At 44.7% G+C, this 18,638-nt stretch overlaps 1 protein-coding gene across 1 annotated transcript in view; it reads left to right on the forward strand.

Annotated features, from left to right (window-relative positions):
• Nucleotides 1–983: 983 nt before the first annotated feature.
• The window catches only part of LOC146185078 (kinesin-like protein KIF15), a 45,610-nt gene continuing 27,955 nt past the window's right edge, over nt 984–18,638 (forward strand). The window contains exons 1-7 of the mRNA XM_084606067.1: nt 984–1,007; nt 2,486–2,537; nt 4,817–4,968; nt 8,021–8,227; nt 8,489–8,710; nt 9,686–10,210; nt 17,268–17,632. Coding sequence (XP_084462193.1) covers nt 1,005–1,007; nt 2,486–2,537; nt 4,817–4,968; nt 8,021–8,227; nt 8,489–8,710; nt 9,686–10,210; nt 17,268–17,632 — 1,526 coding nt within the window. The 5' untranslated portion in view covers nt 984–1,004. The remainder of the gene's footprint in view (nt 1,008–2,485; nt 2,538–4,816; nt 4,969–8,020; nt 8,228–8,488; nt 8,711–9,685; nt 10,211–17,267; nt 17,633–18,638) is intronic.

The following is an 18,638-nucleotide window of genomic DNA, read 5'->3' on the forward strand; positions in this document are numbered from 1 at the left end:
AACAATTTGTGCGTCGCATAAGGCAATCCGCGCACTGCGGAGCAACAAGTGAATTAGAAGATTTTACTTCTTGCGATACGTCAAATCGCCTGCAATGAAAAGAAAAGAAACAAACACGCGATGCGTGTTTGCTGCTTATATGCGCGGCCATATAGCTAAACGTGTCTGTCGAGCTTTCTCATACGCGAGAGCAATACGCAGACGGTTCAGCGAACGCACGCAGAGGTAGGGATTTCTGCGTACGCGAGCAACGTATACGCAGTACGCAAGAATTGTGATGCGTATGACGCATGCGCAGTAAGCAGCACGCAGGCCGCCTACGTACGCAAGAGTTCTGCGTATGCTTACGTACGCAGTACTAAAACTCTCTATTACTTCTGTGCACGGCAGTTTCAAACGACTGGCACGTTACGAATGACTAGGTGTCTTGGGAATGCCGGAAGAGTTGGCACTGTTTGCAGTTCCTTTCTCTATACCGTTAGTAAAAAAGTTGGCCTAAAGCTCATCTATCCTTGGAGGGGCTTATGCCGCGATGGAGCAAAGTTGGCCATGATGAAAGACCCGCTTCGAAAGGAAAAGTCACAACTTCATCATCATCATCATCGTGGCTTTACTGGCTCGTAGTAGTAGTGGTGGTAGTAGCTGTAGTAGTAGTAGGACTTTATTGAGGCGCAACACTTGGGCTCTTAATACATCGATAGCCTGCTGGACGAGCAGACGCTGTTCTTCACCCTTAGCACCAAGCCAGTCCACCCAGGTCCAGATAGTATGGGAGGAGGTGCGGAAGAAACCCGATTGCAATGCAACCGGGCATGAAAATAGGCACAGAGAAAGGTTGGCATAAGGGGAAGGGCAGTTGTCACTAAGTGTGCTTCCAGAGCATTGTTTAACAATAGGCCCCAGTCAGTCAAACCCTTGTTTCTTTGATTTCAGGATACATGCAAAGAACTAGGAATATTATATGCCCTTCCTGATATTGCATCGAGACACTATCCACTGCCATCATGGTACAGCCTTCCTGTTTGTGATTTCACACTAACCCAGTTATGTGAACAGGAAACACTGCATGAACACATCCTGCAAGAATTTCTAGCTCTTGAAGAAGAATTGCTCACTATTTTATACGGAGGGCTCCAAGACAACAAAACAATTCAATAGTGCAGTAGTACAAGGAAAATGGGGAAGAACAATCAGACTACCTCAGTGTGCAAGTGTTTTCACTGCTGAATGTTACGCACTTGCTGTGGCTATGAGAAAAAAGTTAACGAGAACATCACAAACAGTATATTTACACAGACTCCTTAAGTGTTCTCACAGCCTTTCACCACAAAAATGCAGTTTCACCACTACTTGGGGATGTCACACACAACATATCAACAGTCTGTGCTCAAGACCATAACATTTTGTTGGGTCCCGAGTCATGTCGGCATTGGAGGCAAGGAGAAAGCAGAATTTTGCGCTGCCCCAGCCCATGAAAAACAAATAAAGAACATAAATATGCTGTACAGAGACTGTGTGATGCTAGTGCACAACAAAATAAAGGAAGAATGGTAGTCCTCATTGAGTAGGGAGGTAAATAATAAAATGCAGTTGGTGAAGCCAGTTTTAGGGGAATGGAAATCATGTCATCAGGAATGCTTCACGGAAGGCCACACACACATGACACACAACATTTTGTTGAGAAAAGAGAAAAAAGAAACCCTGTGTGAAGAATGTGGAGAAAAACTCACCATAAACCCCATTTTATTTTCATGCACAAGACTTGAAACGCAAGAAAAAAAGATTTTGAGTCGATTTTACAATGAACACATTCTTTTCCATCCAGAATTGATTTTAGGTGGAAGCGGACTTGTTGTCTATCATGCTTTTTTAGCTTTCCAAAGGAAGAAAATGTTTTAAAGAAACTGTAGAATAAATGGTATAGTACTTCCCTTACAAACTTGTGCTTGGTGCATGATAGCCTGAGCCACTTATGCGCCATTAAACCCAACACAGCAAAAAAAAAAACATTGTATTTTTAGAATTGTTCTCGCACTTTTTTTTTGGCAAAATGTTTTCTCTTTATTGTGCTCCTGTGGCTGATAACCATGCAGATGTAACTTGTGTTTCTAGGTTTCGCAAGTGCCAGGCTGCACTGCCCAAAAGCAGATCCTGTGACCTGGGTACATTTGAAATTAAATAACCCTGTACACATTGCCACAAGTTTAGAGAATGCTACTATGGCTAAGACCATTTCATTTCTTTGCATTAAAAAGCTTTTTTGTTTGTTTGTTTGTTTGTTGTTGTTTTTTTTTTTTTTCACTTAGTTCAAGAATGAGAAAGCATTGTTAAGTAGAATTGTGCAACTGTCCTTGCTCCTGTCTCCACGTCATTTATTAAACATTTGGCAGCAGAGACGTGCTAGTAGTTTAATTATATAGGCAACTGCCTTTCAGTCTTTTTGGTTCTGATGTATAACACACCATCTTGATTTTTTTTTTTCAAGCTGACAGGCATGGAATCTGTGTGCCAGAACCCGGATGCGGACCTTGCTGCGAGTGAGTCCTTCACACTTCTTTTGAGGCTGGGAGGGCAATGTATTGCATCCGAAACCAAACGGAATTTTAATTTTATTTTATATTTGGGTCATAAGAAATGTTTTAGGCTTAAAAAATTGGTTTATGCCTGCATTCCTAGGAGTGAACTTCCTTTTGACACCAGTTCTTAAGCTGCACCATTCACTGTTGCAATTCATGTGGCGAGTGAAGCCAAAAACTTCCTCTTTGTGCGCAAGGTGTACTCTGCACTTTTATGCACAGGTACATTCGGTGGGGCTCAAACAGGTACATTCAGTGGGGCTCGAACAGGTACATACAATGGGGCTGGAATTGTTGAGGATAGCACAATAGTCTGCCCTGAATTTAGACAGTTCCATGAGTGCTCAATATTTTAGGCTGTTCACATTGGTGAAGCATTTCTTCGCTTTTAAAATGTGTAAAGAGCAGAATCCTAGCTAAGTTCATGGGTATTTTCGGGGAAATACGCTTTAACCGGTAATATGAGAAGTTCTGCAGCCAGGCATCGCACCGCCCCTAGCGTGTCATCCTGTCTGGAAAGCTTACTCTTAGGCCACGTTGATCCAATGGGCCGAGCAGGCTGTTGCTGTGGGATTCAAGTTGTGCTGCCAAGTTCACAAAATACTGCTAAATTGTGTTAAAACAACGTCGCGCTTGTCCTGCTGCGTTGTTGCAAGGATGCCTTCATTAAAAAGTTTGAAAGAGGGGAGAGGGAGCAAAGTTTCTCACTAATGAACCAACCAACATGTGCCGGGTCTCTTCATGGGTTCCTTGTTTAATTCCCTTGTTACACAGGCATTTTCAATGGCAATTCAGTTGGCTGTCAGTTGAACTAATGACAGCGATATTACACGGCAGCAACAACTGCAGTTGAGATATCAACAGCAACAGCAGTTCAGTTCAGCTGAGGTTGGGGATCGCAGTGGAGCTGGTCAATTGACAAGGTGGCTTTCAGCAGACTTGCCGCATCAGCCGAGTTGGCAGCATTTCCAACTGCTGTCTCATATCGTGCAGAAGGCTGTTGCCCTAGCTAATGTAAGTCTCAGCATGCAACTTTAACTAATCAAATGAATGTTAACACTCAAGCGCGTGAAGCGGCACCAAAAAATAACTAAGCGGTGAAGCAAGACATGCCTCAAATAGATTGCCTTGGTTCTGTATCAGGATCAGTTCTGGCGTACTTGAAATGGAAAATGCGCGCAGAAATTTCAGTTCAGTAATAATAATGCTTAAAGATATTAAACTTGTATGTAATGAAAAAAAAAACTATTAGTCATAATTAAGTTGCTCTCACATAGGGCGTCACGTGATTGATATTAAACTGAGTCTCTCAGTATGTTCAGTGTGACTGCAGCCAATTGCCATTCAGTTTCAGTTGAGAAAGTGAACAGTGGTTGAACTAAATGGCAGTTTAAAGAGCTCGTGCAACACAGGTGTAAAGCCTGGAAAGACCTTTGGCTGTACAATGAATAATTTGTGATTTGCAATCACATATAGCCACCACTTTTTCCGGGCAGTTTTGATGGGCTGAGAAGAAACAAATGCTGCACTAATTGGTATGCGCAGTCTGGTGAAGCTAATACGAGACGGATAGGCAGGCTATCCCTTGTCAAGAATGCATTGTTTCTATTCCACAGGTGCCGCTGTGCCTTTAGGTGTTGCAAAGAAGTTTAGGAATAGGTCGCCTTTCTAAAGGTCATGCTGGCATTGTGGCCTAAGCAGTTGCACTATCTCAGCACTGTGCTCCACACGTCTCTTGCAGATTGGCCTCACTTGACCCATGGCGGGGTCATTTAGCATTATGAGCCACTAGCAGAAAACACCCCTTTCCTTGGACAATTTTCAATTCATGCACATTTTTCTTATTATGCAAGCATTAAGTCAAGGTGTCACAAGCTGTCCAGTACTCATTTATGCTTAGTATGATTTGTACCCATCGTGCATGATTTCCCCTTTTTTATTGTGATGTCTGATAAGCATTAGGGTGTGATAAATAGAGTAATGATGTGCAGTATTGTATTTTCATTCAATTATTATTACTTTTATTTGCTTTGGTATTTGCACATGCGTTGCTGGAAGACAAGCAACAATTACTTTATAAGCAGGTTTGAAGCTGGACTGGGTTCATGAGGAAATCAGGTCCCTGGGACAAGAAGAGCAATATGCGTGCGTGCTTGCGCGCGCATGTGGAACGCTGCTCAAAGAACTTAGAAAGCAAATATGAAAGTCCTGCCCATGTTAAAGCTACCTTTTATCCCCAGGCCCGGCACTGAAAGTATATCTGCGCTTGCGGCCACGGGTTGGCGGCAAGCCATTCACAAACCCAGCATTTGAGCCACGCACAGAGACAACTGTGGTGTCCACAACGGCCACTCTGGAGCACCAGCAGCAAAGATGCTTCAGCTTCAACAAGGTGGGCTGGCAGGTTGCACATAGAAGTGTGACGTTGGCTTGTGTGCTTCTCTGCGAGATTGTCTGGATTTAACATTTAAAGACCTTAAGGACAAACTCAAGTTTACATGTATTATTGATTGTCACTTTCCAACAACCAAGAGGTTTTCTCTGAATAAGACTAGAGGGGGAGGGATTTACAAGCTGGGAAAGTTTAAAAAATTATTTATGTACGTGTAAATCCCTTGTTCCCAAGCTGTACAGGCATGTCATGTGTGAGTCCCGCTGCTGTGGTGCAGCTATTGGGGTGCTCGATTACTGTGCCCAAGGATGCGGGATCAGATTCTGCCTGCAGTGGCCACTTTTTAATGGATGTGAAAAGCTAGGTACCCATGTGCTGTGTGATGTCAGCACATGCTAAAGAACCCTGTGTAATTGAAATTTCTGGAACGCTCCACTGCGGCGCCTATGCTAGTCTGAGCAGTTTTGAGACATTCAAACCCAAAACCAAGGCAAACTGTGTCATGGGTTCTAATCTTGCGAGAAACCTAAAATCATGTCATTCACAGCTCTTCACGTCGGCTGTGACGTCATGACCCTGTCGACCAACCAGGAGTTTCTTGCGAAGACGCCAACAAGGCAACTGCTATGTTTCTGCTGAAGGAGGGCCTTAAAGCTTCCTTTGAACTGTGGGCATCAGTGGCCGTTTTCAAGAGCAAACTGTGCTGCCATCCGCTTCTAGATAATGCTCATGAATTTCTTGTTGGCATTGGCAGTGCAAGTTTTACTTGCCTGGGCATTAAATGAGTCTTTTGCTGGCAAACATAAGCATAGTCAGGAGGGGACCGAGAGCCAGGTAGAGAAACGAGAAAGAGTTGGCCTCGGTCTCGCTCTGATCTGAGTCTCTTCTAAAAAGGTTACAACGTAAATAGTAATTGAGGGTTGTAAAATGTAGAAGCATTGAGATGAGCATATAAGCACGGCATTCTTAGTATTTTCAGAAAAGTCGCTCTGGTTCTTGACGGTAGAAATAAGCGAAATTTGCTGTTGGCCATGTGCCATTTTTCAGTTGTCATTCCAGCGTGTTTGTGTTGGCCATTGGCAACCACATGTTAACTATAGACCTCCTCCATGTTTACAAACAAACAAGGCGATCGAGATGGTGCTGCAGTGACTTGCGATCCCACAGTAGGCAAAAAGCACAAGAGTGGCATTGTGACCATGTTGTGAAGAGCGTTTTATGGTGATGAGCAGGTGCCTTTTTGGTAGACGAAATAACTTTGGCTTGGGGCGTTTACATGAGCCTGATAAAAGTCCAGCCGGGGGCCCCCATTTAGAAGTAAAGGGCAAAACGCAGAGGAAGAGAGCAAAGCACCAGTTATGTTTTTGACACTCAAAATTCTCTATTTCTCTCGACTAATAGACTCAACTGACATTCTGTCGAGCTCATTTATACAAGTGTATTTCATGAGCTTCAGCGGTGAGGATAAAAGCGATGCATGAAAAGCACCATGGGAGGGGTACATGACATGCAGCATCCGGTCACACAAGCCATAGCAGACGGAAAGTGGGTTCGAAGTGCGCAAGCGAAGCGTTGCTGCCTGCCAGGAAAAATGAACAATGTTGTTATCTATTTGCTTTCTTCACCCAGCAAATAACCATGGTATGCATCAAGAATCGCAAAGCTTCGGATGCTTACAACTTGTACTTTCAGTCGAGTAATTAGACGGTGACTTTTCTCGCTCGTAAACAGTGCGTGCAAATCACGTACGAAGTAATCCACTGGAAATATCATTGCACTCTTAAATGATTCTGCATATCGAACGGCAAATGAGCGTTGTTAGTAAGCATAAAGCCCTTTGCTAGCGTCGAGCGGCTTTTAGGTTAAGCATGGCAACAGTTACCACAGCGTGGATTTGATTATCCTTGCGTTATTTGTTGAAATCACCACTCTACATGCCTGTTGTATCTGCTCTGTTGATGGGCAGCTGTCGGCGTTAATGTTCACAATTTCATCACGGGTATTCACACATTTAGCTTGCATTACAATTACAAGCTGCAGTGGTCGCAGTGGTTCCGTAGCTGGCGCGACTAAGCTCATTCCTGGTCGCCGTGGCCGCGTTTCAATATAGGATAAACTCAGAATGGGACAGTCTGCCATGCAATATGTACATAGCTGATTTAATGATCCTCAGAGAGTCTGAATCACGAGCCCATATGTTGCTCGGCAATGCTGAACCACGCAACTCGCATTCACAATTAACTGCTGTGAATACAGCTAGAACCGCTCAGTATAAAAAAATGCAGCTCCAATCGAGCGAATCAGTGTCTGTTAACGTGTAGTGGCAATCTTCATCACGAAGAAATAGATTAAAGTAATTTAAGGTGAACACGGCGAAGGTTAGCCATGCAGCAGCTCACGTACAGTTACCAAAGTAAAAAAAAAAAAAAAATGTATTTGAGAAATTGTTTACATAGGTAAACACATCTACTCATGCTCTAACAAAGGAACAGATCTGCGCATTACAATACACTGGTTTCCTCGTCTACATGTGTTACATGTGCAGTCGCACTCGCACCAAAACAAAGATCCTATTACTTGGCATAAAGAAGGCCAAACTCGAATTATTCGTGACCTTTGAGCAGGTAGACCGCTCTGGCGAAAAATTAACAAGCTCTAGCTTAGTTGTGACAAAATGTTTGCCGCATGTTTGATGAGCCGGCATCGGTATCCAGCCTTCACACTTCACCGCGACAGCCCACTATTTACGGCGACCTTCGTCGACAAGAAACCTGTGCATGCTTACTAAACTTCCCTTTCTGTGCCTTTCAGCGCATGCCACAGTGATGCAACTAGCCTGTATGAGCTGTCTTTTTTTTTTTTTCGGCAGCAGCAAACCACCCTACAGTCATGATAGGCAGAATTGACTGAAATGTTGTTTTGCCTACCACGTGAAAGTCACCGACGCCGACAGTGCCACTGCATGTATGTGACGTAGCCAGAGTGAAGGAGGTCTATACACAGCAGTTGTGTACCTCCAGAAGTAGTGTACTTCTGTGCATACACTATGCAGGTGTTCCCAGAGGGCAGCAGCCAGGATCAGCTGTTCCAGGAGGTGGTACAGGCACCTCTGGATGCATTCATTCAGGGCACAAACGTGCTGCTCTTCGCATATGGCCCTACGGCTGGTGGCAAGACATACACCATGCAGGGGCCCTGCACTGACCCCGGTGTTGTGCCTCGCACCCTGGACCGCCTTTTCAGTCTTCTTGGAACCCAGGTACACCCCCTTCTGCAGCAAAACAGAATTTTTCTCCGCAGTCACTGACCTTTCTCAGTATATTTCATTAGTTGTCAGTTCTGTTGTCATTGCTATATTGTCTGCAGCCAGCAAAATACTTCATTGTTTAAGGTTGTATTAAGTTGGGGGGGGGGGGGGGGGTGATAGTCGACATTGGGGGGTCATTTTTATATAACCTCCCATGTTACAGTAGTATACATCTAATGGGATGTCCCTGTCTGGCCTCCTTCCTTTATGCAGATCTGTACGGGGGCACCTGTGCGGCCAGACTGCTTTGCTGACGTAGTTCAGCTCAGCGCTGAAGAAGAGGCTGCCATATTCCGGCTCAAGACTCAACTTCTAGGCGAGAAGGGAGCCCGCAGTGCAGCAGACTTCAGCACTTTCCACCTGCCTCGCAACGGCAGCGATGCTTCACTCTTTCTGTCTGGCCTGAGCGAAGACAGCGATGGCTCTCCTGGGCAGGTGTGTTTTGAATCTGTACTCAAGAGGTGCAGTGTCAGTGGTGCGTATCGTGGTAATTCTCTCCTCTGGTGACAAAGCTTCAGCACTTTCATGTAGTGCTGAGATTCTTGGAACAGGCTGTTATTCAGCTCTTAAGGCATGGCAAGTGCAGCATAATTTATGGGTGGCATTGCATGGAACATTTTCAGTGTCATGGGTCTTGAAGTTGCAAACAGACTTGCAGTGGAGGTATTCAAGATAACTGCATTATTTAATCATCATCAACATCATAGGCCGGACTACACCCACTAGGGTGAAGGGCTATCCCATTTTCCTTCAATTAACCCGGTCCTGTGCTAGCCGCATCCACTTGACCCTTGCGAGTTTCTTAACCTCATCCACCCAACTTATTTTCTGCCGCCCCCTGCTACGCTTTCTTTTCCCCAATTGATTAATCTTGAAAACCATCAGTTATCTTTTTTTACACTACATGTGCTGCCCAAGCCCATTTCTTCTTGATTTCGGCTGGAGTGTCAGTAACTCGAGTTAATTCTCTGACCCACTCTTCGCGCTTCCTAGCTCTTAACATTACACCTACCATTTTCCGTTCATAGTCCTCTGTGCTGTCCTAAACTTTATTTTACGTTTTATTTTATCAAGTCTTTCCTTCTTGTTTTTTTTTTTTTTTTTTGTGTGTGTGAGGAAATCTCTATTTTGAAGTCTTTTTCTAGAGCATGTCTCCACAAAGTATTAATGCCTTACTGCTTAAGATATGAATGTTTTCAGTAATAACTAGGCAACAGGATCCGGCTGTAATCGAAATTTGTGTGACTTGCAGGTCATTATATCTGGCAGCAGTTAGACTAGTTGGCCACATTCACTTTGTGTTTTAGTCCTTTGAGGTGTTTGGCAAGTAGTTATAGGATATAGGCTCAGCACTTATCTGCCATGCCTGGTGCAGAATGTAGACTTGATTGTTCACTCTCACCGCAACAGGTTCTCCTGTGGCTGTCATTCTACGAAATCTACAATGAGGGCATTTACGACTTGCTGCTGCCTTCAGTGGAGGCAACCGCAAAGAAAGGTGGCGGAGGTACACGCCGTACCCTGCTGAAGCTTAGCGAGGACCAGGCGAAGCGCTCTTTCATTCGTGGGCTCACCGAGGTGCCCGTGCACACCGCCGACGAAGCTCATCGACTGCTATGTCTGGCCTACCACAACCGGAGCGTCGCAGAGACTCACCTGAACCACAGCTCAAGCCGCAGCCACTGCGTTTTCACTGTTCGCCTGGTGGGCTCGGCGGCTGGCAGCCGGGATTGGCATGTGAGCTCGCTCATGCTCTGCGACCTGGCCGGCTCGGAGAAGCCATCCCAGTCGGGTGCTGAGGGGTTGCGTCTGCGTGAAGCCGGTCGCATCAACACCTCCCTCATGGTGCTCAGCCGCTGCCTCGAGGGCCTGCGTCGCAACAAGGACTCTGCCAAGAAGGTGCCCGTGCCATTCCGCGAGAGCAAGCTCACCAAGGTACACATAACCCTCAATATGTAGCCGGTTCCAAAGAAGTTTCGCATCCCAAATACTGCCCTGAAAACTGTAGTTAAGGGACACTCAACAGAAAAATAATGTTAACTTGTATCGACGGAATACCAGTTTCCAATCTAAAAAACGCTCCTCTTATTGAAAGAAATGCTCTTATAACGTAAAAAAGAGCAAAAACAGAATTGCAGGTATCACTGCCACAGCTCATTCTTGTAAGCACAGGTCACATGGCATGCAAGGGATCCTGGAGGCTGTCTAATGTGCGTTACAGTTGCATGTCTGAATTGTTAATCAAGTTTTGCTTCCACACTGCATGCACACCTTTCGCACAAAAAAGATGGCAAAAAGAGGCCCTAAATGTTTGAAGGCAAACAAAACCTGTGCTTGGTAGCACTGCAGGTAGCCAGTTTTGGTATGTTTTGGTTTTGGCTCTTTGCAATCACAGCTGTGCGCTGAACATGTCCACATGGATTTGATTTTGACATGTCCCTGTTGAAAAGCTTGGAGCAGCAGGGGAAGTGAAAGTTCTTTTTGGGTGACGCTTCTACCTCGACATGTGCTTCCTTGTTGCAAAATCGGGTATGAAACTTATATGGACTGCAATGTTGGTTTATTGTGCAAGATAAACCTGCACGAAACCGGGTGGAGCTGTCATGCAGGCATACTGTGTTACTCAATGGCCTTAGTTGCTTGGAGAGAAAATGAAAGGTGGAAAAAGATTTGAAATGACACAAATACTCGTAATAAAATAAAAAGCAAACAAAATTCTGCACCCAGCAGGATTTGACCGCAGCCCTTCGAATCTCTATCCGAATGCCCTAACCATTGTGCCATGCCAATGTAACATTATTACTGCTTGTATATTGTAACTGCAAGTTTTAATTATTTTTCTTGGTGTTGAAATTGCCATTGCTGTTAAACAGTGGCCTTCAAAGTGCATAGTACGTTGAGTCTTTTGGCTTTCTGTTAGGTGGTGTCATCGATTGTCCGGAAGTCAACATTGGATTTTGGCAGTGCATGCATCTTAAAGGGGGATGCAGGGTTAAAGGGTGAACTTTTTAACTGTTGCACCAATTTCAATAAAATTTTCAGGTATGGCTTATTTTCATCTTATTAGGATATATTCTAAGTTTCATCGCCTTAGCGCAAATAGAAAAAAGAAGTTGCTGTTATAATGAGTAATGGCTGCTGGAACCTCGACTGGAACCCCCGATCATATCAGTGCCAGCTTAGAAAAGCTATTATTTCAAAAATCTTGAATATGTGCTAACCGTTAGTGCTTAGATAACTTCTGGGTAGTTCTTTGTGTAGGATAAGGCAAATTGCATGTTCTTCATTACATTTCTAAATATCTGATCACTTTAAGAACGAGCTTCATTTTTCCTGCTGTTATTTTATGTCACATATTTCATACTTTTCTTTCTTAGAGAATAATTAGGAATCCAAAAAATACCTTGTCTTGTTTCCAACAAAATTTTAGTCCAGAAACCACCTTGAAAGCAACCTCTGGCAACAAAGTTTGGAAATAATAGTTTTCCAAATGGCTGTGCTCTTGCAAAAAGTGCTGAGAAAATTAGTTCAAAGATTTCAGAACATTGTATTCAAATTTAGGGCCTAAATGAATAAATCAAAGTGGTCTGGTGCATACATTGGGCTGTCCTTTTCAACACACAGCCCTGTCGGGCGATTGGTTCGAGTTGCCTTTTTTTTTCTTCTTCTTCTTCTTTTTTTCAATTCTGCATCTCTCCAGTGCCCTTGTCTGCGCTCGTGAAATGTTTTCCTTGGTTGCATACTGGGTGTTCCCCTTCGTCTAGGCTCAATCTTCTATCTCCAGCTTGTCGATAACATTATTTAGCCAGGCTCCTAGTGGAGAGAAAACGGCAATAGAAGGCTGCATTTTAGTCAAACTTAGTTTCTTGTTCTATTCACCAGCCAATCCTCTGTTGTCACTGGCCAAAATTTGCCTTTTCTTTGTTTTTCTCTTTGGCAGCTGCCTACTGTACTGTCGATAGCAGGTTCTTTTTGGCTAGAGAGCATGAAAAACAAACTTTCTAACTTGGGGATGCACTCTGCATTCAGTTTCTTGCCAAACTACATTCAGTTTGGCAAGCCAAAGCCAAAAACTTGGTGAGAAGTTTCTTCAAGGGGACAGGATAGGCCCTATTCCTCCCGTACATTTTAGCCTATGTTTGTGACCTTTTTTTTTCTCATAATCTGCTGAGGTTAGAGCATTTATCATGCTATTGTGACATGCCATCGTGGTCCCGCCGAAAAAGAAGACGACAATCTTAGCAGTTCATTCTTCGTGGCAGCAGGACTCAATGCCGGCAGTTCGCTGTCCTGTTACTGCCTGGCTCAGCGGGTCCGGTTACTATCAGTGTAATGGTGGTACTGAACCTGAATTATTGTTTTTTAAATGTTGGATTTTTTGTTCATTCTTTTTTACAAAGACTACCAAACTTTAAAGCCAAAATCTGTAGTAAATTACCTTTAAATCAAAACTCTCTCCATCAGTGTTGATAATTCTGGTTCAGTAGACTGTCTGTAGTTTTACTCAATAGCTCTAAATTATCCCCCTAGTTCCAGCAGGTTCTGAGAAAAAATGGTTAAATGCAGCAAAATTCCATGTTTTGAGATAATTGCCTTTGAAGTTGAAGAAAGAGCTTTATTACTATTTAGAACTCTAAAAATTCATGCTGATAAATTTTTTTTTCAGTAGCCACTACCTTGTTAGTCACCGCCGCTATTATCAATGCTTCTTTTCTGTGCTAGCTGATTCGCTATCCGAACCTCCTTAGTGGCCTGTTATGCAGCCTTCTGTACGAAGTATAGTCGCCATCAGTCAGCTTCACATAACCAGTGGATTGTTAATCGCCCTGCAGAAATTCCATCGAACCGGTGCGCTGAGAGCCACTTTACAGATTGCTGGGAGAGCCTGCCAGCAACTCCTTGTGCAGCATCTTCAACCAGCTGCAAATCCTCACCACATGCTTTACACGAACAGCTTTCAACGACGGCACACGAGAGAAGGTTAATGTTAATCAGACCATAGCCACAGTCACAAACATTTGCCATTATGGTCTCTATGCGTCCCACCGAGTGTGAAAGCTTCGGTGCAGACGCGTGCGGTGACCGCGGCGTTTGCTGCTAGATTGTGTTGCGGAGATTTGATGTCATTGCTGGTCGATTTATGCCGGTTCCCGTGGAAACGTCGTCTTCTAAACCATTTCTTTGTCTTCGTCACTGGATGAGCGCTAAATATCCAGCTTCAAAATAAAAAAAATGTTTGCCCGCAAAAAAAACTCCGAAGTACGAACAAAATATTGTGAGTCGCGAGTAATCCGGCTGGTTCTGAATATTTGTTTGGCTAAACAAAAAACATTACAAGGGTTCAACGCTGCTGAACCGAATATTGAGCGAAAGCATAAGCTGCGGGTGACCGAGCGTTCTTCTCTTTTTCTTCTTCCTCAGCCCGCATATAAAGCCCCGCTTCAACCAACTGATATGAATGTGCCTTAGTGGCCTATAGGGGTAACGTGAATGCCAGGGTCCTAGCAGGTTGATTCTGACGTAACCATCCCATATGAAACGAAAAACCCAAGTTGGCAGCTCCTGCCAGCTTGGGGTCATCTACGGGGGTCGTCTAAAGGTCAAAGGTCAAACGTGGTTACCGCAGGGACCACGCTGACGGCTTGAAAGTGCAAGTAGTATTGCTTTCGCAATAATATACTAGCTAGCTTTTCACTGTTGTCAGATGAGTGACAACCATCCCACTTGTAGGAATTCAACATTCTCCTATCTTCGCGGCAGAATCGGGCACAGAGCACTCCGCATACTCCGCTCTGGGGGCCACATAACACAACGACAACCAAACGAAGAACCAATCAAGCATACGATAGTATGGACGCCGGCACACGCGGGAGTAACAGGGAACCAAGGGGCGGACAGGACAGCTTGAGGGTACACTTATTACCGAGCATCCAACGTAGGCGACCTCGAGGGGAACGAACCTGTACCCCAAGTTTATTTGGCGACACTAAACCATTACAAGGGCTGCAGAAAGTGGTACCCACCACCACACAACTCCCTTAGCAGAGAGGACTCAGTCGCGTGGAGGCAGCTACAAACGGACTCGTACCCGAACCTACACGTACTCAACAAAATGTATCCCACACAGTACACTGACAAATGCCCTTGGTGCCAAGAACCACCCACGCTGTACCACATAACGTGGGCATGCCAGAGGATAAGCGTGGTAACCGTTATAACAAACCCGAGTGCGGAGCAATGGGAGGGAGTGCTCGCCAGCGATCGCCGAGTCGACCAAGAAGGTCCGATTCAGCGAGCACAACTGGCAGCAGCATCCAGCGGAGCCCTGGACTAAGGGCAACCGACCTTTGTCTTAGATCTGAAAACCGCAGAAGACAAGCCAATCTAGAGCTTAATAAAGTTTTTCACTCACTCACTCGCACTCGCCCTCATGACGTGGCAAACACCCTCTCTCTCTTTCACGGGGACCCCTCATCTTTCTCCTCCTGGCCTGTTGTGGCTACTGTAGGAAAAAGGAAAAGACAATGCACGGGCCTGCTACTGGCTCTGTAGCTGAGCCACCTCCGCTGCCTCGTGTGGGCAGAAGAGAAAACAGAAGAAAGGAAAAAGAAGAGGGAGAGAAAGACATGCGCCGCAACAACAGCCGTCATCCACCACCGAAGTGGCGGGTGCAATGATGGTCTGCAACAGATAAAAATTCGGTGGCTGGCTAACCCCCGCCGCAAGCGGCATTGCCCTACCGTCCCAGCCCCGTAGGGCCAGGAACTGCCACTCCTTTCCCCGGAGCTGTGGCAGAGAGGGAGAGAGTGAGATAACTGGCTTAGGGTGCGGCCTCTCCTTCCCCCTCTCATCTCAGCAGACAGCATTTGCAGCCGGAGAGACGCCGTCGAGGTGCACGGATACTGCTAAGATACGTAGGAAAAACGTTGGGCGTTCACAATAAACGGCTTGGCCCGCTGGATTTGCCTCATTATGTCGTTCTTCGTGGCCACTGCTGTGGCCTGAGCTAGTGGCGTGGCTTTCGGTTCTGAGAGCAGAGCCCAAGCTTCGTGAGAACCCCCACACGCTAAACGTGAACAGAATAGGTGCCAAAAATAATCCTTTCTGCCCCCCTAGTTTAGGAGAGGCACATCTCAAGCAGGTGTCAAAAGAGGACATGGCTGGTTGCCGCCTAGGTTTTGAAAATTTTCGATTTCAGAAGAAATATTTCACATATGCGTAAATGAAAGACAGGAATATGTAAAGGATAGATTAGGGGTTATGTATGACAGAAAAACAAAAAGTAAAAATAAAAATTTTGCTTATCCTGTTCTCTTCAATCCAATCCAAAACAACAAAAGTTTAAAAACACATTTTTTTTGGTGAAAATTGCGATTTTAGCCCTGCTTCTCCCCTTAAAAATGTTCAATATCTCAATGTTTGCTGTTCTGTCGTAGTCTCAGTATGCATGCTCAGAGTTGTCTGCACTTCACTTTGTGGCATAATGAACATTAACACATGTGCCCTGCATGGCAGCGACAATGGCATTTTTGAATGAGCAGCTTAGGAGTAAACATTCAAGGAAGCGTTGAACAAATGGCAGCTCGATTGGTTTATACTGCTAAATTCAATAGTGAAGAAAACAAGAAATTGTGCAAAGAAGGGCTAGTGTTGCCCCTTTTTTTTTTTTCCTGCTATAATGCATGATTCACCACTTGCTACTAAACTAAATTCTCGCCGATTTAGCCTCGAAGAGATTGCGAAAGATGTTGAAATTAACCAAAAGTTAGAGTTATCAAATGAGCTTGAGAACAAAAGCATCCTAATAATTTTAATAAGGAAAAACCTGTGTGACGTTTGTTGGCACTTGAGACGGAATCCTAAATGAGAACGATAATTTTTCACAGTTTCTTGAGTGGTCTATTTTGCACACACTGTCAGGATAGTTGAAGAAGTGCTCCAAAATTGTGAAAGCAACCACTTCTCCTTTTGCAGTGCAACGCATTAGTAATGGTGCCTACACGAAACAGCTGCGTTACGCTTTGAAGATACCTTGCCGCACAATCCACATGCAGTACGGTGAAGTGCGCAGTTCAATGGAGCCATGCATACCTAGCACGCAGTTTGTGATTTCAGTGTGCCGGAAGCAGCATGTGGATGCACACAAGGGATATACTTGTACACGTTAGAACAGCATTGCGGCATTCCAAAATTGAAAATTAAAAAATTCTGATTCTCCAAGTAGTGTCTGAAATGCTGTGACTGGTTGACGCGCATGCCCGATAGCATCCATGTGGGGACGTGAAGTTAAGCAGACTATACATCATGTGACTGAGCTGTGTTTCGGTATCAGGGGACTTCTGATAATCATTTTGCCTGCCGTAACATAAAAAAAGAGCATAGGTGCCCCTTTTTCATCCAGTTAAGGTTTGGGGAGGTCTATTTCGGTGATCGTTGGCTGTGTGGGTTATACTTTCATGCGATCCCCTGTCCGAATTAACCATAGCAAGCCTACCTAATGCCTGAATCAATGAGTGTCTGGCGCCACTGACTTGCGTGGGCATCGGCTGGGACCATTACCATAATGCGAATTATACAAATTTCCGATGTAGTGAGATTTTATTGTACTATTTAGAAGCGCTCGTACGCAGCAGTCTTTACCTGTTAGTCATGAGAGTGGTTTGGGGATGTCAGCGCATTTAATCCAGTGCACTTTCCTTTTTTGTTATAGCCCTGTATGCCGAAACTGTTCAAAGTACGGACTTGGAATGAAAGCCATTATGTATATACAGGCAAGCCTAGTTGAATGATCTTTGCTCAAGACAACTGCTGCCAGTTTCTTGCACTTTCAGAGCTGTCTGGTAAATATGGTCATACTAGCAGCTTGTTCTTGCTTTTTTTTTTATGGACGCATTCTATACAATTGGATTTTTGCTGTGCTTAGCTTTTAGATGACCTGCCCAAAGACTGAGCATAATAGGAGTTGGTCACTGCTTTGCGATCTGTGTTGCAGGTGATGCAGGCCTTCTTCACAACAGGTGGCAGAGTCTTGCTTGTGGTGAACATCTGCCCATCTCTCGGCATGTTTGAGGAGTCTCTGAATGCACTCAAGTTCTCGGCCATCGCCTCCCAAGTCGTGACTCTTCACCTGGAACCGCGGCAGGAGCAGTGTCGCCAGGCTGCCCGTCGGCTCTCAGAGGTCTGGAACGTTACCCGTGCCAGTGCAGGTGAAGGCAGACCCGCCAGAAGCCCGGACTTTTCCATAGACGCTCACAGCTCCGCTGGTCTTCCCACCTTAGACCCAGCTGAGACGGACGAGCTTTTCGACATGATCAGCGCGCTGCAACGGGAGCTCGACAACACTCAGAAAATGCTCAAGTGCGTGCAAAGCATTGCTTCTATAATTTTGTATCCTCGGTATTGCGTACAGGGGGATTAATTCTTTCAGACCACAGAAATGACTTAACACTTCTGTTGACTGTTCAGGCAGGACCATGAGGGGCACCGTATTGTGGTATGACCTGCTCAATTAGCAATCGTCCAAATATTATTGCGGGAGCACTGGTTCGAAGCTTCAGGGCCCAGCAAAATCGTTTTGTGTGTCGACATGTAGTGCTTTCACACTAAAAACAAACAAACATAAAGACGTCTGAGCTGATTTGAACCCATATACTCGAGTTCAGTAGCAGGGTGTCTAACTACTGAGCCACCACATCAGTTTTTGCTTGTTATAACCAGGTTTAAGAGCCTAGCTAGATTATCTAACGTGGCTGACCGGCGCGCGCAGCATATGGGTTTTCAGTTTAGCCTTGTACGTTGCTCTACGCCCTTTTTTTTTTCTTTTTTTTTTCTTTCTCCCCTCCCCCCTTTTTTTTCTCCTGAGTGCAAAATAATATTATTATATTATTATTGTTATAATTATTTGCGTGTCAGAGACACATAGCAAAAATAGAATGGACTAATAAAAGTGGCAGTGTCATGACTGAGTTATCAGACGACTGTCATATGAGGAAGTATTACTTGGAAGTGGTGTAGTATGCTGACAAAAACTAATTTGCACTATATGCAAATGTTGTGACATTGTCATTTTCCTTCAGGGCTCAATTTCTTATATACCTTATTTTTCATTGTACAGTCAACCCCAGATAGATTGAATTATTGCTTTTATAGAACGCTCAGTATGTACCCTTGGCATTTATGAAATTCCCATTCAGTATGGGAATATATCGAACAGTATGTCGTATCTATGCAAATGCATGTTCTAATGGTGCTCCCACGATCATTTTTCTCAAACGGAGCCAGGTCAGCTACGCAGCTTTGGGGCACCTGCTGGCAGGCTTAACGACGTTCACCTTGTCAAGCAGTTTTACAGAGAGTCCGCTTG

The sequence above is a fragment of the Amblyomma maculatum genome, chromosome 6, assembly GCF_055883805.1.
Source record: "Amblyomma maculatum isolate TAMU_Amacu chromosome 6, ASM5588380v1, whole genome shotgun sequence".
Lineage (NCBI taxonomy): Eukaryota > Metazoa > Arthropoda > Arachnida > Ixodida > Ixodidae > Amblyomma > Amblyomma maculatum.